General features: G+C 50.3%; 1 protein-coding gene across 1 annotated transcript in view; it reads right to left on the bottom strand.

Annotated features, from left to right (window-relative positions):
- The window catches only part of IQGAP1 (IQ motif containing GTPase activating protein 1), a 149,798-nt gene that overhangs the window by 10,116 nt on the left and 114,628 nt on the right, over nucleotides 1-25,054 (bottom strand). The window contains exons 29-35 of the mRNA XM_090029158.1: nucleotides 21,160-21,392; nucleotides 18,270-18,402; nucleotides 12,124-12,226; nucleotides 9,928-10,063; nucleotides 2,385-2,472; nucleotides 1,738-1,950; nucleotides 328-494 (exon numbers count right to left, since the gene is read on the bottom strand). Of these exons, the coding sequence (XP_089885284.1) occupies nucleotides 328-494; nucleotides 1,738-1,950; nucleotides 2,385-2,472; nucleotides 9,928-10,063; nucleotides 12,124-12,226; nucleotides 18,270-18,402; nucleotides 21,160-21,392 (1,073 nt within the window). The remainder of the gene's footprint in view (nucleotides 1-327; nucleotides 495-1,737; nucleotides 1,951-2,384; nucleotides 2,473-9,927; nucleotides 10,064-12,123; nucleotides 12,227-18,269; nucleotides 18,403-21,159; nucleotides 21,393-25,054) is intronic.

The raw sequence follows: 25,054 nt of genomic DNA on the forward strand, positions 1-25,054 counted from the left end.
TACTCTGGACTTCTGGGCTAATACTTGGAGTAGGGACAGAGCAACCATTTTATCACCTGCTTCCCTGTACTCTTCTACCCTTGGTACAATCATGTTCTCTCAAGTCCTCTCTTTTGACCTGATCATCTCCTTTCCTTTCCTTTCCTTACATCCACCTTGGCCTTCCTTCCATAGATCAGTTCTCACCACAGTGACTATAATGACTTGCTCAGATAATTATTCCCCAGACCGCTAAGCGAAGGTGTCATGGCTCCTCTGAGATGTGATCTATGTATTTCTTTACCGAGGACCCTATCCAGAAAGCCAGCACTGCTCTGAGGTACTCACTTGCCCTTGCTGGCCAAGTTATCCAAACAGGTTTTGATATAGCTTTTATAATAATCCACTTGCTCCTCATAAAAGGTAGCTTTGGAGTTCAAGGCACTGTAAGTCTGCTGTAGCTTCACCAGCTCTGCCTTCCTCCTCTGACGGTATCGACGCTGATTCCGGATGTCCTGGAGCATGAAGACAAGTGCATGAAGATTTATGTCCAAGCTGTTGCTGGATTATTCACCAGGCCCAAGTGCAACATTAAGAAAAAACTTTTGGAACACCTACTTCTAAATTTAAGACAGACAGTAATTAGCCTTTTCCCAGAATTAATAATCAAATATAAGCAGACAGAAATTAAGTACCTTGAATTGTTAGCTTAATAAAACTGGTATCAAAATTTTAAAATCTTTCCTTGCTAAAAAATTCAGAAAGAAGGTTGGGCAAGAAGACAACTAAGATTAACTGTGTTGGAGAAGCACCAGTTTTCATAAGCAACAACCTACTTTGTCAGACGCCAACCACCCAACAAAACATCTGCCAAAGTAGGTTGTTGCCCATGAAAGCTTGCACCTCTCTGACCCAGTTAATCTCTACTCTGCTTTCTGCCTGATTTGAAACTACTTCAGCTAACTACCTCTTTGCTAAGTAGTTAGCTATTGTTAGAAACAAGTATTACTGTAACAATGAACAAATGAGGATGTCCAGGTGCCAAGCCAGCTGTCTTGGTTACTTCTGATGAGTACGAATCACTTCTACAGGCTTACTCCTGATTTTTTCAGAAGCCACGTGTTATACTTGTGTTATACCCGTCTCTCACGTTAACTTTGTAAACATGCCATAGCAAATTACCATCAGCATGACAAATGCCAAGCATCAGAAAGATGAAACAACTGATAGCAACAATTGTTTTTTGCTGCTCCCTTTCCCTTCTGTGGAACAGCAAATAACAAATCTGCCCATGTAAGACTCATATGAAAGTTGATTTTGTGCTCCAGTGAAAAAGAAGGTTATTTACAAAAACAAATGTTGCAGTAAAGCAATTTTTGTGAATAAGTAAATTTTAAAAGGAGGGGACAAAATGGGCAGGAGCATACATTAGGATAGGAAGTAAGAAAGAGGAAAGTTAATGCAACACGTTAATAACTCATTTTCAGGACTTTTCCCCTAAGACAACAGGGTGCATTCAGCCTTCCTCAGTCACTGAACCCTGACAAAGAAAAGTGTCCCTGAGAAAACACATTTCCCACACCTGTGAAAGGCTAGATAACTTATCGGGTGTGGATGCATTACCCACTTCTCTCTGGGGCAGCTATAATATTACTTAGTACCTTGGGAGACTTCCACCGTCTCTTCCACTTGTGGAAAATAAATGCACCGCAAAGCTTAAACTCTAAATACGTAATTAACTGACAGTGACTCAAATACCTTGGCAATATCATTAATTAGCTCCTGGTATTTATTCATTGGGTCTGCAATCCCTAGTTCTGTCAACTTCTTCAGCCCTGTCTTGATTTTCTCTTTCTTTTCTTGAAGACTCAAGTTGCTGTCTTCCTTCACAGATATAGATTTTTTCATCTTATCAGGGGTTTTGGCATCACGAATAGCCCGTCTCTGCATCGCTCTTTGATGCTCTGCTTCCTAGGAGAGAAGAGAATTATGAGTGCATGGATTAAATCAGCTTTGAGGCCATAAAAACCCATCACCATGATTTGGCCTTTGATATAACATAAACTGCAGCACTTCAACCAGTTATTTAAATGAAGGCATACCTAGTGAACTCACTCACATACTGGTACCTACTCTGGCCTATCTCAAGCCTGCTAGTCACAATCTTCCCTGGCATGCATTTAACCAACTGCCACAGAAATAAGACTGACACGTACAGGGTGTTTCCATTTCCCTACTCCCCAGTACTATTGCACATGCACAGGTCTCCAACATCAACATGCACACCTGCATGCTGTTTGTAACCCCTGACCATGCAGACAGACTGATATAGCCTATGCCCCCATGCACAGAGATGTCAGAGAATGCATTAGTTTAAAGACTGCAGCCAGACTGCTCTTCTGTACCTGCTCTGAGGTGGCTGAAGTTTCTATGATCTCCGTCAGAGTCTCCCCTGGTTGGAAGCGGATCACGTCTACAATTAAACGCTTTGTGCTGAAATGGAACACAGGACAAGTGAAAGCATTAAACCCCACAACAAACCCACATGCTTTTTGGCCTGAAATAAGACCAAACCTGTCACTGATTTTTATTGGCTTGATCATACTTACCTTGAGCCCAGACTGGGCCATTCGTGCACTAGTCAACAGCTGTTACAACACCATTACTGCAGCACCTTATAGACTCACTCATTCGAAGAGGCATGAGTCTTCACAGATGTGACAAAGTAGTCTGTAGCCTACAAAAGCTCATGCCTCTGAACAAGTTAGTCTATAAGCTGTCACCCTGCTCTGCCCAGGTTCACACTAACATAGCTAGCCACAATTCTCTAATGTTGTCAATGCTCATATCTTGCTTCTTACTACATCAAGGAAAAAAAACTTAACTTGCTGGACTGTGGTTCTCACAGCTGGTTTGGCCTACCCACCCAGGGTGCTGCCCTGACCCACAAGCTTGCAGAGTCCTCTGGAGAGGTGCAGCACTGGGTTCTCAGGAGCAACTCCCTGTGGTGCTGAACATTTGGCTACACAAAGCCCTAAGGAAATGCAGCTCCACCTCAGCCAAGTCCTTCCTCTGGGCTGCAGGAGTCCAGGGAGGCAATGCAAACAGTGGAGGAGAAGTGGGGCAGGGCATGAACAACTTGTGCCCCTGGCAGCTGGGGAAGGCACCACAGTGGTGGAAGCTCGGTGGCTGTAAGTGGGGAGCTCCTGCAGATGCCTCCGGCACTGTTGGCGGTGGGGGACCCAGGGTTGGCGACCACCCACAGATGCTGCTGGCGGCAGCAGTGGTCAGTGGGGGTCATGGGCTACCTGCAGACACTGCCAGCAGTGTTGGTGGCGAGCAGCAACCACCCACAGGCATCGCCGGCAGTGCTGGCGGCGCTTTTTTGTAAGGGGTGCACCGCCATGCTCAGGGGGTGCACGTGCACCTCCTACACATCACCCCTGGGGCAGGGAGTAGAAGGTCACAGGGGCAACTCCTGAATAGCCAAGAACAGTGAAGGAAGAGGGGGAAGAAAGATGGGATCCTGGGAGGATGAACTGACCCTGGAGATGCAGCTGGGAAGAACCGGTGGGTCTGGGGCAGAGGGAAGTCAGTTCCTACTTATAGCCAGATCCCAGAAGGCAGTTTCTGGATGGTCCCCATCACTGCATGCTTGTCTGACCGATGGAAACAGCAGTGGGGCCTGTTGCTAACCTGGGTAAGGCCCTGCTCCCAATGCTAACTGGGGAGGCTCCACATCAAGAGATGCCAGTGGGACAGCAGACGTGCCCCTTTCTCTTTGGAGGCAGAACTATAAAATGTGTCACTGGCACTTGAGGGCTGCCTCCTCCCTTCTGACAGAGCACCTTAAGTGGGACCAGCAGAACACCACCTCAGAGCCTTTTCAACCCAGCTGTGCCCCTTCCCTGACCATCTGCCAGCAAGGCTCTGTCTTATGCAGTCTTTAAATCTGCTGGCTTCTGCTGCCTGGAGCATCTTCCATCATGCCCCAGCAATAGAGAGTCTTTTAGTAAAAATAAAGCAAAAACCTCATTGTCCTGGACACTGGGAAGGGTCTGTTGTGGCTTCTGCCTTCCCAGCCCAGAAGTCTGTCTCTGGTGTTTCTCCTCCAACTTCCCTCTGGTTCTGCCAGGGGTTCTTGATTCCCAGCAAGCCATGCCCTCGTTAGCTGTCCTACAGCCCTTCAGCCAGACTAGCTACCTTCTCTTAAGAGGACAGGCCACCCTGTTACAGTGGGACAAGTTGATGGGGCTTCAAAAAGGGGGACTACCAAAATGAGGAAGCTAGTTAAAAGTCAAAACGGGTCTCTAAGGAGGTGAAAATCTTGCAAGCAACATGAGAACTGCTTAAGAACACCACGTTGGAGGCACAGAGCAAATGCATACTGCAAATCTACAAATGGAAAGTGGGCCAAAAGAAAGCCAGCAGAGTTTAATTGCAGAGCTGCAGAGGCAACAAGCAGAGAAAACACTTCTTCAAAAGATGGAAAACAAATCCTAATGAGGGAAATAAGGAGCACAAACTGGCTAATCAGATGTAAAATGGTAATAAGACAAGCTAAGAAAGAATGTGAGGAGAAACTTGCTAGAAACAGAAAGGTAACAATACAATTTCTTGTAAGTACACAGAAGTCAAAGAGCTGGCAGGGAGCCAGTTGGGCCTTTGGATGATCGGGGTGTAAAAGGGGCACGAAAGGATGACAGCACCATTGCCGAGAAACTAAAAATGCCTTCTTTGCATATGTCTTCACGGTATCAGGGAAATTACCTCACTAGATTTATTCCTCTCTAGGACAAGTCAGTGGAGCTGACACAAACGGACGGAGGTTTCAGTAGATGATGTTGTAGAGGAAACAGATAAACTAAACAGTAGCAAGTCACCAGGCTAGGAAATTTGGTCGTCACACCAGATGACAAAGCTAACCTATTTAACGACTTCTTTGCCTCCATTTTCCTGAGCAGGGACCGGATCAGCCCCCCACTGGGCCTCCTTAGACCCCAGGGGAAGCGCACCCAGGCCAAGGGCCAGGGAGGATCTAGTCAGGGAACATCTGGAGGGACTGGACGTGTTCAAATCAGCTGGTCAGGACGATCTCCACCCCCGAGTGCTGAGGGAATTGGCTGCGGTCATTGTGGGACCCCTGGCACGGCCGTACGAGCACTCGTGGTGCTCTGGTGTGGTGCCAGAAGACTGGCTCCCATCTTCAAAAAGGGGAGGAAGGAGGACCCGGGGAACTACAGGCCAGTTAGTCTTACCTCGATCCTGGGGAAGCTTCTCAAGAGAATTATTCTGGCGCATGTCCATGAGGGGCCGGGGGGGAGATTATGCTTAGGGGAACCAACACGGGTTCATTAGGGGCAGGTCCTGTCAGACCAACCTGGTGGCCTCCTACAACCAGGTCACCAAATCCTTGGTAGCAGTGGACATCGTCTTCCTGGACTCTCACTCTGTTCTCATTAAGAAACTGGGGGCTGTGGTGTTGACACCCACAGTCAGACGTGTCGCCAGCTGGCTGGAGGGCCGCACCCAGAGAGCGGTGGTGGACGGGTCATGTTCGACCTGGAGGGATGTGGCCAGTGGGGTCCCCCAGGGCTCGGTCCTCGGGCCCGCACTGTTCAACATCTTCATCAGCGACTTGGACGAGGGGGTAAAAAGCACCCTGCTCAAATTCATGGATGACACTAAGATATGGGGGGATGTGGGCTCGTTAGACAGGAGGAATAGGCTGCAATTGGACCTAGACAGGTTACAGGGGTGGGTGGATGAGAACAGGATGGGATTCAACACTGACAAGTGCAAGGTGCTGCAGCTGGGGAGGAAGAACCAGCACCATACCTACAGGCTGGGAACTCCCTTCTCGTCAGTGCAGAGGCAGAAAAGGATCTTGGCGTCATTGTTGATGCCAAGATGAACATGGGCCGGCAGTGTGGGGACGCAGTCAGGAAGGCCAGCCGCACCTTGTCGTGCATTCACAGATGCATCTCGAGCAGGTCCAGGGAGGTGATCCTCCCCCTCTATGTGGCACTGGTCAGGCCACAGCTGGAGGACTGTGTCCAGGTCTGGGCACTGCACTTCCGGAGGGATGTGGACAACATGGAGAGGGTCCAGAGGAGGCTTCTCGCATGATCAGGGGCAGCAGGGCAGGCCCCACGAGAAGAGGCCGTGGCCTCCACAAGAGAAGGCTGAGGGGGGATCTTGTGGCCTGTTACAAACTAGTCAGGGGGGATCAGCAGGCACTGGGGGAATCCCTGTTCCCCCCCGAGCATGACCAGGAGTGACCAGGAATAACGGTCACAAGCTGCCAGAGGGGAGATTCAGGCTAGATATCAGAAGGCGCGACTTCACAGTCAGGGCAGCTAGGATCTGGAACCAGCTTCCAAGAGAAGTGGTGCAGGCTCCTACCCTGGGGGTCTTTAAGACAAGGCTAGACAATCACCTTGCTGGGGTTGTTTGACCCCAGTACTCTTTCCTGCCATGGCAGGGGGTCGGACTTGATGATCTGCTCAGGTCCCTTTCGACCCAACCAACTACGAAACTAGGCCCTGATGGCATTCACCCTAGGGTCCTGAAGGAGCTCAGACAGGAAACTGCCAAATTCTTAACTGTAGTATTCAACTAAACACAGCCTCAGCACCAGAGGACTGGAAGGGCCAATGCAAGTCCCATAGTTAAAAAGGGCTCTAGAAGGGACCTGGGGAACTATAGGCCGATGAGTCTAACTTCTGCTCCTAGAAAACTGGTACAAACTACAATAAAAAAAATTGTCCTGCACATGGATGAACGCAACTCGCTAGGGAGGAATCAATGTGGTTGTGCCCAGGGTAAATCATGCCTCACCAACCTACTGGAGGTCTTGGAGGGGGGGAGCAGAGGGACCCAGCTGACAGTATATCTGGACTCCCAAAAGGCTTTGGACAAACTCCCCCTTCAGAGGCTCTTACTGAAGTTAGGTAGTGATGGGATTACAGGGATGATATGTCAGTGGATTGGAAACTGGCTTCAAGATAGAAAACCATGAGTGAGTCTCAAGGGTCAGTTTTGGGGCTGGGGAGAAGTGAACAGTGGAGTCTCCCTGGGATCTGTGCTGGGACCAGGGCTGTTAAGCACACTCATAAATGATCTGGGAATGGGGGTGAGTAGTGAAGTGGCTAGAGTTGTGGATGACACAAAATTAGTCAAAGTCGTAAAGACCAAGGTGGACTGCAAGGAGCTGCAGAAAGATCTGGCACGACTGAGCAAAGGGGCAAGTGGCTGGCAGATGAAATTCAGTGTAGATTATTGTAAAGTGCTGCACTGGGCAAAAGTAGCCCAGACTAGACATCCACTTCAAGGAGCTCTGCTTGAGCTGTTACCACACAGGAAAGAGATCTGGGAGTCACTGGGGATAGTTTGCTAAAAATAGCAGCTCCGGGCTCAACACACCATCAAAAATGCACACAAAACATTAAGGATGATGAAGAAGGGAAGTGTGAAGAAAATGGTAAGTCTCATAATGCCCTTTTATAAAGCCCCGGTGCATCCACACCTTGAATACTGTGCTCAGCGCCGGTCCCTGCACCTCAGCCAGGATCGAGATGCCCTGGAGAAGGGCCAGAGAAGGGCAGCGAGGATGAGTAGGGGCATGGAGGGAAAGATGGAAGAAGCCAGGCCTCTTCATTTTGGAAAAAAGGCCCATTAGAGGGGACATGATAAGAGTTTACAAAATACTAAACGGTGAGCAGAAAGTAAATAGGTATTTATTATTTACTATTTCTCTCAATACAATAACTAAGGGCCACTAAATGAAACTAGTAGATAGTAAATTTAAAACTAAGAAAAGGAAATTCTTTCACGCAGTGTATAATTAAGACCTCATTGCCACAAGATACCGTGGAAGCTAACAGTTTAACAAGATTAAAAAAGTGATTAGACAAATTCTCAGAGGAAAGATGCATCAGTAGCTATTGAGCATGGAGTGAGGAGCACAGCCTCTGAATCAGAACTTCCTAGACCTTGAATGCTGGAGGATATTAGGAGGAGAGAAACAGTGGACAAACCCTGGTCAGACCCAGTTCACTCTCCCTTTCAGCATGCACTCTCTGCCCCTATGGGACACAGGAGACCGGGCAAGATGAACCTACGGTCTCCCCCAGTAAATGGCAATACCCATGTTCTTGTGGCTGTGCCAGAGACAGCGTAAGCTCTCGCTATAACACAGAGCGGGTCTATGTCAGCGGCACAGCCTCTGGGACTGGAGGATCTTGACAGACACAAGTCTGTACTGGAACCGGCGCAAACCTGGAAACCCTCGTGAAGGGCACCAGAAACCTCGTATTGCATCAGCCCAGTGGTAGAACAATGGGCGTCAAGGACTGTTCCTTGTTTCTCACTTAGAAACCGCGGCTTTGCTGTGGGCACTAACTGATCTAAGGCCTTTCACAATGTCCTGGCCAGCAAAAGGCTGTCTCTGCCTACACAGCTCTGCCATCAGGGATCTTGGAATCAGAGCCACAGAGATTTGAAGGGTCATCTACTCCAAGCCCTGCCCAGGCACAGGCCTTGCTGTTCCACATTCTCATGCGCCTGCTTCTTGAAAACATCCTAGACACGAGATTGTAGAGCTGCCCGGGGCACTCGCTCACCACTCTTCTACAGTCTGCAAGTTAGGAGGCTTCCCAGTGACTTAACATAACTTTGCTTTCCTGTAGTTTAAACCCACTGCTTTTTCATCTGCCTTCTCTGGTACAAGAGAAAAGCTTCTCCCACATCTTTATGGCAGCCTCTCAAGTATCTGAAAACTGCTTTCAAGACCCTTCTCCAACCTTTTCTCCAATGCTTCGTCATCCTTTCAGCAGAAAGCCTATTTTTGCTATCATCTTCATTGGTTACCTCTGTATCCACTCTAGTTTTCCTACATCCTTCTTAAAACTTAGAACAAAAAACTGGATAGTTTTAACTGAGGCACAACCATCACCGGGTAGAGTAGATCTATCATCTTCTATATTTTACAGATAATGCTTCTGCTAAAGCACCAAATTTATATTTTTGCCACATCACACTGCTGATGTCATGGAGTTTCTAATCCCCACAGCCCCCAGGTCCTTGTCATCAGCAGCGCTACAGCCAAGCCAGTTATCTACCCTATTCTGCATTTTGCATCCGATTTTCTTCCCCACATGCAGCATCCCAGCCATCTACCTCAGTAAGCTCTAATTACAAAGGCCTTCCCTGTCAAGTACTGTTCAGGTGGTTAGGTGCCACTCAGGCAGAACAAGCACTTGGTTGTGAGGAGACGGAAGGATAACCTACATCATGGTCCAGTCCAGATGGGGCTCTGAACCATAGGACCCTGGAAGATCTTTGCCAGGTGCATCAAACCCAAAGTTAAAGGAAACATAATTAATATAGAGCTACAAGCTACCTAGAGTTAAAAATAGGAGGAAAAGCAGCTAGGAAGGGTTTTTGCAGGTGTAGACTCATATGCTCTCAGGCACCGTCCAATGGAAAGCAAAAAACTGAGATGGCTGTAGACTGCACAGTTAATGTCAGATTCACTGTAGCTGATTCGTTTCTGCCTTTGGCTTATGAAATATTTCACACAGTACCAGCCAACTACCAGGTCTACAGATTCCTGGAACTCATTCCTAGGAGAAAAGATGAACTGAGGTGCTCTACAGCTGGCTGGATCCAAATGCTGAACAATGCTGTGTGTGGAGCTCTGCAGAGCACTGGACCTGGCAGCAGCTTCCATGAGTTCTCAATTGAAGGCAGGGGATTTTATCCCTCAGTAAGCCCCCTTTCATGCTGCCCTGGCTAAAAGCTATATGGGCTTTAACAGGCCTGAAGTCTGTTCTTATTTTATTGCTTGTCACAACAATTATTTATTCCTTGCAGGCCAGCTCGAAGGGTACAAATCCTACCCCTTCTTTCAAGGACAAATGCTGCAGGCAGTTACCCATCACTCACTTCAGCAGGATTGTCCTTGCATCCATTTCAGCATTCTCACCACCAGGAACATCAAACTTATTAGTCAGCGTCAGAGACACTTCAGTCTTTGCTAGCATTTCCTTGTTGGGGTCATTAATACTGCCAGTCCCTTCCCCTGGGAGAAATAAAGAGAGGAGAGTTATAAAGAGAGGTGGAGGAACCTGTTTTCCCACAGGCAGGTGAGAAGATTGCACTCTTCACCTTCTCGAGCACTGCTGTAGGTCTCCAGTATTTTTTAGCCAGCACACTACAGAAAAAACAATATTCCTGTGTAGCGGGGTACTGGGAGGTTCCTGCTCCTTGAAGAGAGCCGGCAGCCTCAGAGGCTGCTTGCAGGTGGCAGAGGGGAACTGATAAGGGACTCACTTGACTGGAAGAGGGCTCAGGAGGGAGCTATATAAGCCCAGAGCCTGCACCGATCAGGGAGTCTCTCCCCAGCAACCATGAAGCGAGGAGCTCCTGGCTGCAGGGTAGCAGGACTCCTGAAGGGCCCTGGATTTAGTTAAACTGCTCTGCAAGCCTGGGGACAGAGGCAAGTTCCCTGGGCAGAGAAAAGGCTGGATTACAGGCTTTGTCTTAGATTAACTCTAGAGGTCTGAGGTGCCTACTAGAGTGTCCCTGTGCCCAGGGAAGGGCTGTGTGGGACTCGAGGGTCTGAGAGCCTAAAGGGGCTGAGTGCAGAGGCAAGGAACAGTCCTGGGCTGGCAGGTACGCCCTCTGGGAGATGAGGGAAGTATGAGGGCTGCGTCTGCTGTTTGTTGTGTTTCTGTTAGAGCTCGGGGGCTTATGGTTTACGTGACTGTTTATATATCAGTGGTTTGGGCTGGGTCTGCAAGGGGTGGTTTCAGAGGTCCCATTACTGCCCAAAGGGCACATGATCGCTGTGAGCCCTGCCGGGGCAGGCTCAAGGCTGGAGTTTCTGTGGAGCCCAGAGAGCGGCATAGTGCAAGGCTGCAGAGCCACATGGGGCCAGGGGCCAGCACCTGAGCGGGGTGCAGCGCGACAGGGGCCAGCAGCCTGGGAACCGAAAAGGACAAACTAGAGCTAGGGCCTCAAAGCCGGGCATGACGCAATGGGCTGGGCTAAAAGGCCTAGCTGAGAGGAAAAGGGTGGCAGCCGAGGAGGTCAAAGCCCAACAAGTGGACAATGATACTATAACATTTGCGAGGCTTGGGGCATGGTGTAAGGGAGGAAAAGAGCTACATAATTTGCCTTTCAGGCTACAGGTGCTCTATAGGGTCCTAGTCAGGCTGAGAGGGACCTATCAGGCCAGAGGGCTGGCTTGAGACCCAGTGGGACATTATTAGGAGTAAGATTCATTCTAAGGCCTGTTGGCAGCCTCCCTTAGACAACCTTTAATATTAAGAGCAAGGTGTAGTGGATGAACAATCAGGGGAGAGTGGCAGTAGGGTCTGAGCCGGGCAAAAGCTGCAGAGCTACTAGGGGGCGTCAGCCGCCCCTGTGGCCATGAGACCTGTTGCATCATATTTTAAAAGGCTATTTTTAAAGATTCAGTACCCTTGTCCATTCAAGTAAGGCATGAGAGTTCATAAATATCTCAATTCCAAAAGATCCTTCTACAAAACAGGGCATACCAGGCTTGATTTTCCTGATATTTCTAGGATAAAAAGCAGGAGGAGGAAACATCTAACACCTTTCAGACCTTTATACATCATGAAGCAGTAAACAAAAGCTGAAACCCATTTTTAGCGAGACTTTTCAGGTTACATTTAGAACAGGTTAACACTAAGGTCTTTATTTCTACCTAACACCATGGGGCAAGGGTAAGAAGGTAAAAAGTTCCATCACTTATTTCTGCATTTTAATGGATATGCAAACGAAACAAGTATAAATAGTCAATTTTTTATCTTGGACATGCCAGAGATCCACTCCAGGACCAGTGCTGGTCAACAAACAGTAATAATCTGGAAACAGGCTGAATAGGGAACTTAGAGCTGTCTGCTCTGGCACTTTTCTTACAAAATTTTTAAAAAATGTTGAACAAAGAAAGAAGCAGCTAATTAATATGTGGGAATAAGGCAAACATCTGACTCCACACTCCTCACATGAGAAGGGAACAAGCTCCATGAGTGGAATAATCTAGTGCCAACTCCCCATCCAAGCACCAGGGCCCCCGACAGGACATGTCCCTCGCATAAAATGACAACAGCTCACCTATCAGAGACTCAATTGTGGGTACTTCCCCCAGATCATCCAGCAACTCGTGAATCGGATCGTTGTGCTCAGGAGCAATTGCATCTTGATGGTCTAAGAGCAACTAAATCAACAGAGAGAAACACAGAAACAAGTCACTGGGTTGTTCATCTGGGGCCATATTTCAGCCAGTGTAAAGTGATGTGATATGGGTCTGGTGTTCTCGCATCGTTTCATACTATTCCAAGGGAAATATGAACAGACAAAAGGCCTGGCCCAGTCACGTGAGGTGCAAAACAACTAGTCATGTGACCTTAAAAGAAAAAACAATTTCATAGGCTATAAGGAGGTAAATTATTAACCTTAACACATACAGACCATTCAAAAGCTGCTGTCTTTTATTTTGAACAATAAGGGCCTCATTAACACGTTAAGCTGTGAGCCACACACTTCGATGGGTATCAGCTAGCTGACCCTGGAGCGGTCCACCCTCCTGGTCCAGGATTCCCCCTGCCCTTAGGGTTAACCTACCTGCCCAGGCTGTGCAGCTGTGGGGCTGCAGGCCCCAGCAGAGAGCAGAGAGGCTAAGCTTTCCTGGCCTGCTCTCCTCCTCCCCACCATAGACAGGATGGAGGATGAAACCCAAAGAGAGCTGGAAGTGTTACATAACCAAGGCCAAGTGAGAGGAACAAGTGCTGCCAACGATGAATGATGATGGATGTGGTCAACCGGTGCTTATGCAGCTGGTGCCGCCAGGCAGGCTTTGGGTTTCTTGATAATGACCCATGCTTTCGGGCGGGGGACTTGCTGGGGTGGGATGGGCTTCATCTCTCTCCTAAAGGCAAGCGTGTCTTCTCTTTCAGGTTGGCTGATCTCGTACGGCGAGCTTTAAACTAGCCTCGCCAGGGGAGGGGGCCGCAGGAAGACGAGGAGACACCGTCCGAGCAAGACAGGTGACAAAGACAAGGAGTGCTAAGGTAAGGAACGGGGGTCCAGACAGTCCCCCTAAACCGGGGGTGGCACACACAGTCTTGCAAGGCCTTAAATGCCTATATACCAATGCTCGCAGTATGGGGAATAAACAGGAGGAGCTCGCCCTCAGAATAGCTAGTTCAAACCCAGATGTCATAGGGCTAACAGAAACATGGTGGGATTCGTCCCATGACTGGGCAGTTAGCATTAGGGGCTATAGGCTTTACGGGAACGGGCTCCCAAGGGAGGTGGTGCTCTCCCCTACCCTGGGGGTCTTCAAGCGAAGGCTAGATGTGTATCTAGCTGGGGTAATGTAGGCCCAGCACTCTTTCCTGCTTATGCAGGGGGTCGGACTCGATGATCTATTGAGGTCCCTTCCGACCCTAGCATCTATGAATCTATCAATCTATGAATATTGAAGGAAGGAAAGGTGGGGGTGTGGCACTCTATGTCAGGGAGCACTACACATCCTCTGCCAGCAGAATGGGGTCAGAGGAAGGGCAGGCTGAAGTGCTCTGGGTTAAGATTCAAGGGGACCGTGGGGAGAGCGATTTGACGGTGGGGGTCTACTACAGACCCCCCAGCCAAGGGGAGGAGCTGGACCGGGAATTTTCGGTCCAGCTTGCAGTGGCACTTAAGGCAAGGGATGTAGTTGTCATGGGTGATTTTAATTACCGGGACATCTGCTGGGAGGAGCAGTCAGCCAGGATGGACCATTCTAGGAGGTTCCTAGCTGAGATGCAGAACCTCCACTTAATGCAGGAGGTGCACGGTCCCACCAGACGAAACGCCCTGTTGGACCTGGTCCTGGCCCTGGCCACAGGCAACGACCTGGTCAGGCGCCTCCAGGTCCTCAACCACCTGGGCGATAGCGATCATCGCTTACTGGAATTCACCCTCCAGCGCAGGGTGTCAAGAGCCTGCAGCAAAACGGCAGCCCTAGACTTCAGGAGGGCCAACTTCAACAAGTTAAGGAGACTAGTGGGAGAGGCACTGGGGTCCTTGAGGGCAGGCGAACTCAGTGTCCAGGATGAGTGGTTGTTCCTTAAGGAAACGATACTCAGGGCCCAAGGGGTGACCATCCCAACAAGAAGCAAAGGGGGCAGGAGTGCCCGAAAGCCCCCCTGGCTTACCAAGGGCGTCTGGGAATGCCTGCTTACCAAAAAGGCGGCGTATGCCCAGTGGAAGGGGGGTGCTATCTCCAAAGAGGAGTATAACTCCTCTGCTCGGGCCTGTAGGGGGGCTGTCAGGAAAGCTAAGGCAGACATAGAGCTAGGACTAGCGTCCAAGATCAAGGATAATAAAAAGTCCTTTTTCAAATATATAGGGAGGATGAAGAAGGCACCGGGTAATGTGGAGCCCCTGCAAAGTACGCTGGGCAATCTGGTGGTTGTGCCAGGGGAGAAAGCGGAACTCAACCAATTCTTCACCTCCGTTTTCTTGGGCAGGGACCGGGACCTCCCTGCTGTGATGCCAGACAGACTCGAGGGGAACGCCTCCAGACCTCAGGTTGGGGAGGACCGGGTTAGAGAGCTTCTGGAGGGGCTGGATGTGTTCAAGTCAGCGGATCCAGATGCTCTCCACCCCAGGGTGTTGAGGGAGCTAGCTGGGGTTATTGCAGGGCGCTTGGCATGGCTTTACGAGTGCTCATGGTGCTCGGGTCAGGTGCCAGATGACTGGAAGATAGCTAACATGGTCCCCATCTTTAAAATGGGAAGAGAGAGGACCCGGGCAACTACAGGCCCATCAGTCTTACCTCTATCCTTGGGAAATTCTTTGAGAAGATCCTCAAGGAGCACATCCGCGATGGGCCGGCTTCAGGGATGATGCTCAAGGGCAACCAGCACGGTTTCATTAGGGGCAGGTCTTGTCAGACCAACCTGATTGCCTTTTATGATCAGGTCACAAAGGCAATGGATGCAGGTGTCGCCATGGACGTAGTCTTTCTTGACTTCAGCAAGGCCTCTGACACCGTCTCCCACCCCATCCTCATTAAAAAACTAGGCGACTGTGGCTTTGGTGCCTACAGTCAGATGGATTGCAGATTGGCTCAAGGGTCGTACTCAGAGGGTGGTGGTGGACGGGTCATATTTGACCTGGGGGGAAGTGGGCAGCGGAGTCCCCCAGGGCTCGGTCCTTGGGCCTGCGCTGTTCAATTTCTTCATCAGCTATTTGGACGACAGGGTAAAATGCAGCCTGTTTAAATTCACTGATGATACCAAAATTTGGGGTGAGGTGAGCACGCTAGTAGGGAGGGAAAGATTGCAGCAAGATCTGGATAGGTTACAGGAGTGGGCTGACATAAACAGGATGCGTTTCAATACTGACAAGTGCAGGGTGCTGCACTTGGGCAGTAGAAACCAGCAGCACACTTATAGAATGGGAAACTCCTTTCTTGAGAGCACGGAGGCAGAAAGGGATCTTGGAGTCATTACTGACTCCAAGATGAACGTGGGCCGACAATGCGAGGTCACGGTCGGCAGGGCTAACTGGACCTTGTCGTGCATCCACAGACGCATCTCAAATAGAGCCAGGGAGGTGATCCTCCCCCTCTATGCGACGCTGGTCAGGCCACAGCTGGAGTACTGCGTCCAGTTCTGGGTGCTGCACTTCAGGAGGGATGTGGACAGCATGGAGAGGGTCCAGAGGAAGCCACCCACATGATCGGGGGCAGCAGGGCAGGCCCTACAATGAAAGGCTGCGGGACCTGAACCTGTTCAGCCTTCACAAGAGAAGGCTGAGGGGGGACCTGGTGACTGTCTATAAACTCACTAGGGGGGACCAGAAGGGTTTAGGGGAGACACTGTTTCCCCTCCCGCCCCCTGGCATGACAAGGAACAATGGACACAAATTATTAGAGAGTAGGTTTAGATTAGACATCTGCAAGAACTACTTCACAGTTAGGGCGGCTAGGAGCTGGAACGAACTTCCTAGGGAAGTGGTGCTGGCTCTTACCCTGGGGATCTTTAAGAAGATGCTTGATGCCTACCTGGCTGGACTCATTTGAGTCCAGTCTTTTCTCCCGCCCAGGTGGGGGGTCGGGGTTGAAGATCTACAAGGTCCCTTCGACCCGACTGCTATGATTCTATGGATGTGACCTGCACACAGTGTTGATGATATACGGATGTGTGTGGATGCATGATTCTTTGTATATAATTATATATACACACATGCATACTGAGGGGTTGTTACAGTGTCTCCAGGGTACTATACCTACCTTCAGCAAAGATACAACAGAGGAAGTTAGGGCCTTTTACCTGGCCCTAGCTATGGGACTCTTCAACCTGGAAAAGTACAGGCTCAGGGGTGATCTAGTGGCCACCTGCAAGTTTAGCGGGGCGCTCACCAGGATCTGGGGGAACATCTAAACTATGAAACTATCTGTTCACCAGAGCACCCCAAGGGATGACAAGACTGAACGATTACAAACTCCTCTGTGACCGTTTCAGGCTGGACATACGGAAGAATTTCTTCACTGTCCGAGCCCCCAAGGGCTGGAACAGACTGCTGCCAGAGGTGGTTCAAGCACCTACTTTGAACACCTTCAAGAGCAAATTGGATGTCTATTTTGCTGGGATCCTATGACCCCAGCTGACTCCCTGCCCCTGTGGCAGGGGGCTGGACTCGATGATCTCCCGAGGTCCCTTCCAGCCCGAACATCTCTGAAATCTACGAAATCTACCAAGTAACTTGCATTTAAAACCAACTGTAGCAGGGCACTAAGGTGCCTGCTACTGACAGCAGTAATATAGACTCAGCTGCCAGTCACCAGGGCAACCCAGGTGTGGGGTGCCGGGGCAACCAGCCTGGTCAGCTGACCAGAAGGGGGCCGGGCCCGGCCCATATAACAACAGCCAGGCTGAGGCCGGAGGTCAGTTCCCCTCTGGCTGTGGCGGAAGCGGGTAGAAGAAAGAAGCCCGGTGGCCTGAGCAGCTTCCGTTGGAAGTAGACCGGGTGGAGGAAGCCCTGGTAGGGATTTTTGGGAGGAGAAACTCCTTGATGGTTTAGAGTTTATGTTTAGCCAGGTGGCTTAGTTCTTGAGTTGTAGCCAGTTGGCTTATGATATTGTTTTGTTGTTTGTTGTTAAGACCGGAGGACCGGGCGAGGCTGTAGGGGTTGGAGGAGACCTCAGGGGAGCTCCCCAGTAGCGTGGAGGGGTTCCTGGCACCACAGAGGGTGCCACGTTTTGGGGGTGTCCCGACCCCGGCCCCAGTGGGGCAGTATCGGGAGAAGCCCAGTGTGGGGCGCAGGCGAAAGGCCCAGTGGGGCACAAGACCCAGAGAAAGGGGTCTGGGGACCAGGTAAGGCTGAGGCCGCCTGAGCCCCAATTGAGAAAAGCCCCAGGGGGCGTACGGCCCAAAAGGAGGGTCTGGGGGCCAGGTGAGGCTGAGGCCGCCTGAGCCCTGATTCTGGGAAGCCCGAGTCGGGTGTAGGATCCGAAAAGGGGGCCGGGGGCCAGGCACGGCTACGGCCACCTGTACCTCGACTGCAGGAATCACACGGAGGTAGGCCCTAGTGCAGGCGGGTGTGAGCGCAGGAGAGCGCGGGGAGCGCAGAGAGACAGGCTCCAGTGCGGGCAAGAGCGCGGAGAGACAGGCCCCATGGGGCACTGTCTGTGCGGAAGAAGCCCCAGAAGGGGTCGAGCCTGTTGAGAGGCTCCGGGAGAGGGCACGTACAGTGAGAGCCCCTGGAGAGGAGTCCTAGGAGCAGGCATCTAGGGACACAAAGGCCCCGGAAGGGCGAACACGTAGAGGGAAGCCCAGGAGAGGGCAAGAGCGTAGAGAAGGGCCCGGTGGGGCCATTAGGCGAAGGCAGGCCAGGAAAGCGTCCATGAGGGCGTGGGCCTTAGGAACAGACTCAACAACATCCGGAATATCTGAGAGGCTTGGGGCGTGGTATTAGGGGTGGTAGGAGCCACGCATAGCCCATAAGGCAGAGTGCACCTAATCAATCTAGGGAAGCAAGGGCCAGAATTAATACTAGCACCGTGTCCAAGGAGACAGAAGGCAGCCTCCCTTATAAACTACTGAACCATCAAAGACGTGGCAGGAGAGAACGAGGGTGCTCAACAGACAACTTGGCACGGTAGGGGGGCCAGGAGAGATCACGGCCGCTCCTGGGTCCCCGCCCTGTGACACCAACCAATAACAAATTAGTCAGAAGAGCCAGAAGAAATGTAATTGGTGCATACTCACAGTGTGTGTATTGATGATTTCACCAATGGAAATATAAATCACTGGTTTCGTGAGAGTCACCAAGTCAGAATATTCATCAATGTTAAATTTATCCTGTAGCTCAGGGACCTCGCAGGCAGCCTGAAAGAAACGTCTTCAGACAAACAAACGAGGAAACAGGTAAAAACCTCAACATCACAATCCTGCAATTCAGAATCACTGACACAACCAGAATCTTGCTGCAGTACCGTATATTGATATTTGGTGTGTCGGCTTTTAGTGTACCTATTACAATGCATTATGCTATATTGAGGATGCTCCCAAGAGCACATGGACAGGTGATAATCTGCTTTTTGAACAACCACGCTGGGGCTGTGAAAATACAGAAAGTCAGAGCAGGCTAACTGCATCATACTTTAGTACTATTATATTAAGGAGAACAGCAGAGACTCTTTTCAGTGGTCATACTGACGATATTATCAGCGCATACCGATGCACGCTTTAAATCTAGCTAGCACAGGTAGCTTCTTTTTGTTATTTTAAGCCTGCTTCTTGATAATTTTCTTTTGTGTTCCCTAGTTCTGCTGTTGTTCTTTTTCTCCTAGAATACAATTAACTTGTGGAACTCACTGCCACAAGATATTAGAGGCTGACAATTTAACCAGGTTCAAAAGAACATCAGACAAATTCATGAAGGAATTTGGGGGGAGTTTAGGTCCAGCAGTGGATGTTAAACATAATAACTAAGGTTGCAAACTCTAGATTTGAACTCCCGAGGCTCTGAATGCTGGAAGCCGCGAGGCAATGAAGGGCTGGGAAACAGGCCAGTCTGGATGAGTCCTATGTAAACACTCTTTCTGTTGGTCTCCATTCTGGGCCACTTTGAGAGATAAAATGCTGGGCTAGATGGCTCTGTGGTCTGACATTTTTGTCAAATGGCTCTAACATTTTTATGTTTTTATGACATAGAAGCATGGCATTCAAAGTGGGCTACCAGCCAGAGGACAAACCTTTCAAGGACTGAGTAAATGCTGTGGTTGCTAGCATGTGTCACCATGTTGTCAATGCTCATTGTCACAGACCCATCCATGGGGGTACCCCAAGAGTCCCAAGTTTCTCCCTGCTTTCCCCAAGAAACAGACCAAGGCTCGCCCTCAAATAACTCTGTATCCCTGCAAGCTTCAAGCTCCATTGCCTTTCAACTGGACCCCGCAGCTGCAACAAGGGAATCTCAGCCAGCTCCAAGTGATTACTCTTTGCGTTGTACACCTATTCTCTCCATGGAAGGAGCTGGCCTGGGACATCACTTGCCCTGAGATCCCATTTTACCACAGACAAACAGTAAGGTAACAAACCAGCAAAAGGACTTATTCTGTAGGAGAAAAGAAAAAAATGACCATATAGCTTGAAGGCAGAGAATACAAAACCAGGTATAATTTCTCACTCTCTTTCCCGACTAACACACCATCCTCCAGAAAGTCCCATCAGAGTTCCTAGACTTCAGCCCTCCTGATGAGTTTGCTGGCCCATGACCACTGGGGACCTCGCCTCACTAGAAGGCCTGGGATGATCCAAACACACAGCTATCTCCTAAGTAGCTCCTAAATACCTTCACACCAGTCCTCCACTGGCATTGTTCTCTTTCCTGAGAAGTCTGGGAACTTTACAGAAATGTCTTTTCTTCCTGAGGAATCTGGAATTCCTCTAATTAAACCCCCTGAGATGCCTTCGTTATTGTGGGGTTGACTTTTTCCCATGACAAGCAGACAATACCTTGGGTACACAGGCCAACAACAGGCCTTTCCATCTGGGTTTGGGAGTGCCAATTGCTGTCGCACTAGTAACACAATTGGCAAGAGATAACTAGCAGTTTTGCCTTCTCCCTTTTCTTTAGCTAGGCATTCCTCAGATCTTTTGACACACACACACTCTTGACTACAGACCTGGCCATAATCTCTGACTAAAATTGTAAAGACAGCTACAGACAGCATAACATATTCCATACAGTGATAAAAGTGACAGACTAATACAGCATAGCATTGACTTTTGAAAGAGATTAACCATAAGGTCAGTTAAATCAGTCTTGGGGTAGATGTCTCAGAGATAACAGCAGGTTTGTGATGCTCATTACTGCTGCTAGCTAGACTACAGCCAGGTCAGGGAGGCCTTCCTGTGCTACACTCCTACCGTTACTTTGCTGTGTAAGCATACCCAAAGCGACATTCCTAAAATCAGGAAATGAATCAGTGTTAGAGGCAGGACAGACCATGGGTCCTCCTGAAGGCCACCTCTGTGCATCACTCCCAAACCTACCACTTCACTACCAGCGCTGCCGAACACCCACGGCTCCACAGACCTTGGCCACCCCCAGAAGCTTCCAGCACTTCTGAAGAAGTGGAGCACTTAACAAATGAGAAGCACATTGGGCACCTGTAACACTTCTGGCATAAGTTAAATGCCAAGCACTGTACAGGAAGTCTTTGATTGGGGCAGCAATACAGCCCAGTTTGCCTGGATGGTATTCAAACACCTTTACCACAAAACAGCTCTCTCCCTGCAGTGCTGTGCTTTGTTCTCCAGACACCTTCCATCTTCCAGAACAAGTGGGGACAAGCTATGTCAGGCAGGCTGGAGCCTCACCCACTATACAAACCTGAGCATCTGCTCTGCTTTACCACCCAGGCACCATCCACTCTTCCAAAGGTCTTCCCTAAAAGCAAGATTTGGAAGCTGCTTCCTTTTCCCAGCTCTGCAATAACACATGCAAACCTCCCTATGCCAACATTACCATCTGTTCAGAGGCTGTTCACTTAGCAGAGACTGAGCCACTCCAGTGCACGCTTACTAGCCTGGTTTCTTTGCAGTATAACCCTCCTCAATCCCCCCCAACCAATTAGCTGGAATCGCCTACCTGAATTTCTGGTGGGACTGAGAGAGATACTCATTAATGATGCTTAGATGTGCATTGTCTCCCATGAACATCTTATTGGATGCAGCATGTTGCAGCATCTTTGCAATGGAGCCAAGGTTTCTGCGCTGGTCTGTGGTCAGCTGACCTCCAGCTGAAAGGTCAATGATGTCAAATGCATCTGGAGCAACAATGGCTGGGTTCATGTAGCGATAATACAGTAAGTTGCCAACAATCTGGGAAAAGTGGAGCAGAGAAATGTGTCAAATACCAGTGAAGCGGACTGATGGATTTTTGTAGCCAGCAGGGTCGATTTGCACCTTATAGACTTGTACAGAACTACTTTGAATAGGCTCAGAGTATTCTCACTTGTATCCGTTATACGTCCCACTCAGGACTGAGGCCCTGTTGTGTTAAGGATTATAGGAACATACAGTAAAAAACAGTGCCGTGTCCCAAAGTACCATGTTTTGGACAAATAACCAGGGAAGAATACAAGAGCCTTGCTCAGGCATGCAGAGATGAAGTCAGGAAGGCCAAAGTGCAATTGGAGTTGCAGCTAGCAAGGGACATGAAGGGTAACAAGGCGGCTTTCTACATATGTCAGCAACAAGAGGAAGATTAGAGAAAGTGGGGGTCCTTTACTGAATGGGGGAAGACAACCTAGTGACAGATGAGGAGGAAAAGGCTGAAGTGCTCAATGCCTTCTTCACCTCAGTCCTAATGGGCAAGGTCAGCTCCCAGACTGTTGTACCAGCCACCACAGTTAGGGGAGGAGGCATAGACAGAGGGAAGAAATATTATTGGGGGGGGGGTGTGCGCTGAGCATGTGTATGCTTGTGCAGGTGCATGCACACTCCCCCCAGCAGGTAAGTCTGTCATGGGGAAGGGGCATGGGGAGGTGCAGATTGTGGCCCCCATGGTGAGGGAGGGAGTGGGGCAGAGGCAGCAGCTGCGGTGAATGGGGCCCCGGGGCCAGGGTGTGTCGTGGGATGCTCAGAGCCCAGGTGGCTTTTCCAGGGGAAGGCAGAGGGGCAGGGGGTCTCCTGCTGCTGCGTGCACCCCAGCAGAGGCTGGGGGGGCATGTGCCCCCCGATCCGTGTGCAGGGTGGAAGCAAGCTGCCACTGCAGGCTGGGACCTGCACTCCGTGCACAGCAGACACACGGCACTGCACCACCCCAGGGGGGTAGCAGCAGTGCGGCATTGAGCCCAAGTCCGCAGCAGCAGCCCACCTCCACCCCGCACACATTGGGAGGGCACGTGCCCGCAAGGCCTCTGCCAGGGTGAGTGCAGCGGCAGGAGCCCCCTTGCACCCCTCGATGAGCTGCCTTAGCTCTGAGCATCCCATGACTCGCCCTGGCCCCCAGGCCCCATTCACCCTAGCCCCTGCCCCACTCCTTCCCTCTCTGGAGGGTGTGTGTGTGTGTGTGTGTGTGTGTGTGTGTGTCTGTGTCCAATGTTCCTTCCCCACGACAGACTTACCTGCTGGGCTGGGACATGCCACCAGGCTGCTGCAAGCTCTGGCTGCGTGTCTGTGTGCACCCCTCCGCCTGCTGCAGCTGCCTGGAGCCCCATTAACCCTGGCCTTCCATAGCCTATGGGAGAAGGTGAGCAGCCCTCAGTGGTGAAAGAACAGGTTAGGGACTACTTAGAAAAGCTGAACGTGTAAAAGTCCATGGGGCAGGATGGGATGTACCCGAGGGTGCTGAGGGAGTCGACTGATGTGATTGCAGAGCCACTGGCCAACGTCTTTGAAAACTCACGGTGATGAGGAGAGGTCCCGGATGATTAGAAATGGGCAAACATAGTGATTATCTTGAAGAAAGGGAAGAAGAAGGATCCAGGGAACTACAGACCAGTCAGCCTCACCTCAGTCCCTGGAAAAATCATGGAGCAGATCCACAAGGAATCCATTTCTAAGCACTTGGATGAGAAAAGGTGGTTAGAAACAGTCAGCATGAATTCACTAAGGGCAAGTCATGCCTGACCAACCTGATCGCCGTCTATGATGAGGTGACTGGCTCTGTGGATGCGGGGAGACTGATAGATATGGCATACCTTGATTTTAGCAAGGCTTTTGATATAGTCTCCCACAACATTCTCCCAGGCAAGCTAAGAAAGTATGGGCTGGATGAACGGACTGTAAGGAAGACAGAAAACTGGCTGGAGTTTTGGGCTCAGAGAATAGTAATCGCTAGCTTGATGTCTAGCTGGCAGTTGGTATCAAGTGGCGTGCCCCAGGGATCAGTCCTGGGGCCAGTTTTGTTCAATGTCTTCATCAGCAACCTGGAAGATGGCACAGAGCACGCCCTCAGCAAGTTTGCAGATGACACCAAGCTGGGGGAAGTAGTAGATACTAGGGGTGTGCGAAGTGGGCCGTATTTGATTCGGATTTGGCCTGATTCGGGGGACAGTTATACGATTCGTTGATTCAGATCACTGTCCTGATTTGATTTGGCTGAATCTGAAGATTCGATTCCGACTTGGAGAATCAGCAATTTGACCATAGACAGTTCTATATGGTCTTTCTACATACCTCAAGGTACCAGGCATGGCTCGTGAACACTGAGATGGTGGGGTGGATGGAGCGGCCCACAGGAGTGCGGGGGGGCCCTCTGCGTGCTCGGTGGCAGACCTCCCCCACCGGTTCAGCAATCAGCCACGGCGGGGACCCTGGGTGCCCCCCCAGACCCAGGAGGTACCAGCTGCCGAGCTGGGGGCAGGTCCCCCACGTGCTCCGTGGAGGACCCGGAAGTGGACTGGAAGTGCTTCTGGTCCACTTCCAGGTCTGCCACCAAGCACGCTGGGGACCCCACCCCGCACTCCCGTGGGACACTCCATCTGCTCCACCATCTCAGCATTCACAAGCCACCTGGTACCTTAAGGTATATAGAAAAAACATATAAAGCTGTGTTTATGTCCGAATCGTTGAATCTCTCCAGATCAATTTGGAGATGTTCCAATTCGATTCAGGGAGATTGAAGGGTTGCCTGATTCAATTCGGATTCAGAGATTCAGCTGCTGAATCGGACTGAATCTCTGCCAAATCAAATCAGTGACGGGGGCTTCACACAGCCCTAGTAGATATGCTAGAGCAGGGGCAGGCAATTATTTTGGGCAGAGGGCTGTTTACTGAGTTTTGGCAAGCCATCGAGGGCCACGTGACAGGCAGCCCAGGGCAGATAAATATTAATTTTTAAAATTTTTTAGGGGCCCTGCAGGCTGGATGGAATGGCCTGACGGTCCAAATCTGGACCCTGGACCACATTTTGCCCACCCTTGTGCTAGAGGGTAGGGCTAGGATCCTGAGTGACCTAAACAAATTGGAGGATTGAGTCAAAAGGAATCTCATGAGGTTCAACAAGGACAAGTGCAAAGTCCTGCACTTAGGACAGAGCAATCCCTTGCACCAGTGCAGGCTGGGGGTTGACAGGCTGGGCAGCAGCTCTGCAGAAAAGGACCTGGAGACAGTGAACAGCAAGCTGAATATAAGCCGGCAGTGTGCCCTTGTTGCCAAGAAGGCAAACAGCATCCTGGGCTGCACTGGGAGGAGCTTTGCCAGTAGGTCCAGGGCAGTGATCATTCACTTCTAGTCAGCACTGGTAAAGCCACATCTGGAGTCCCGGGTCCAGTTTTGGGCCCCCCACTACAGAAAAGATGTGGACAAGTTGGAGAGAGTCCAGCAGAGGTTGATAAAAATGGTGAGGCAGATGGGGGACATGTCTTGAGGAAAGACTGTGGGAATTGGGCTTATTTAGTCTAGAGAAGAGGAGACTGAGAGGGAACTTAATAGGAGCCTTCAACTACCTGAAGGGAGGTTCAAAAGAGGATGGAGCTGGACTGTTCTCAGTAATGGCAGATGTCAGAACAAGGAGCAATGGTCTCACGTTTCAGCAA

This window comes from Crocodylus siamensis, chromosome 15 (assembly GCF_052110815.1).
Source record: "Crocodylus siamensis isolate JL-2025a chromosome 15, ASM5211081v1, whole genome shotgun sequence".
NCBI lineage: Eukaryota > Metazoa > Chordata > Crocodylia > Crocodylidae > Crocodylus > Crocodylus siamensis.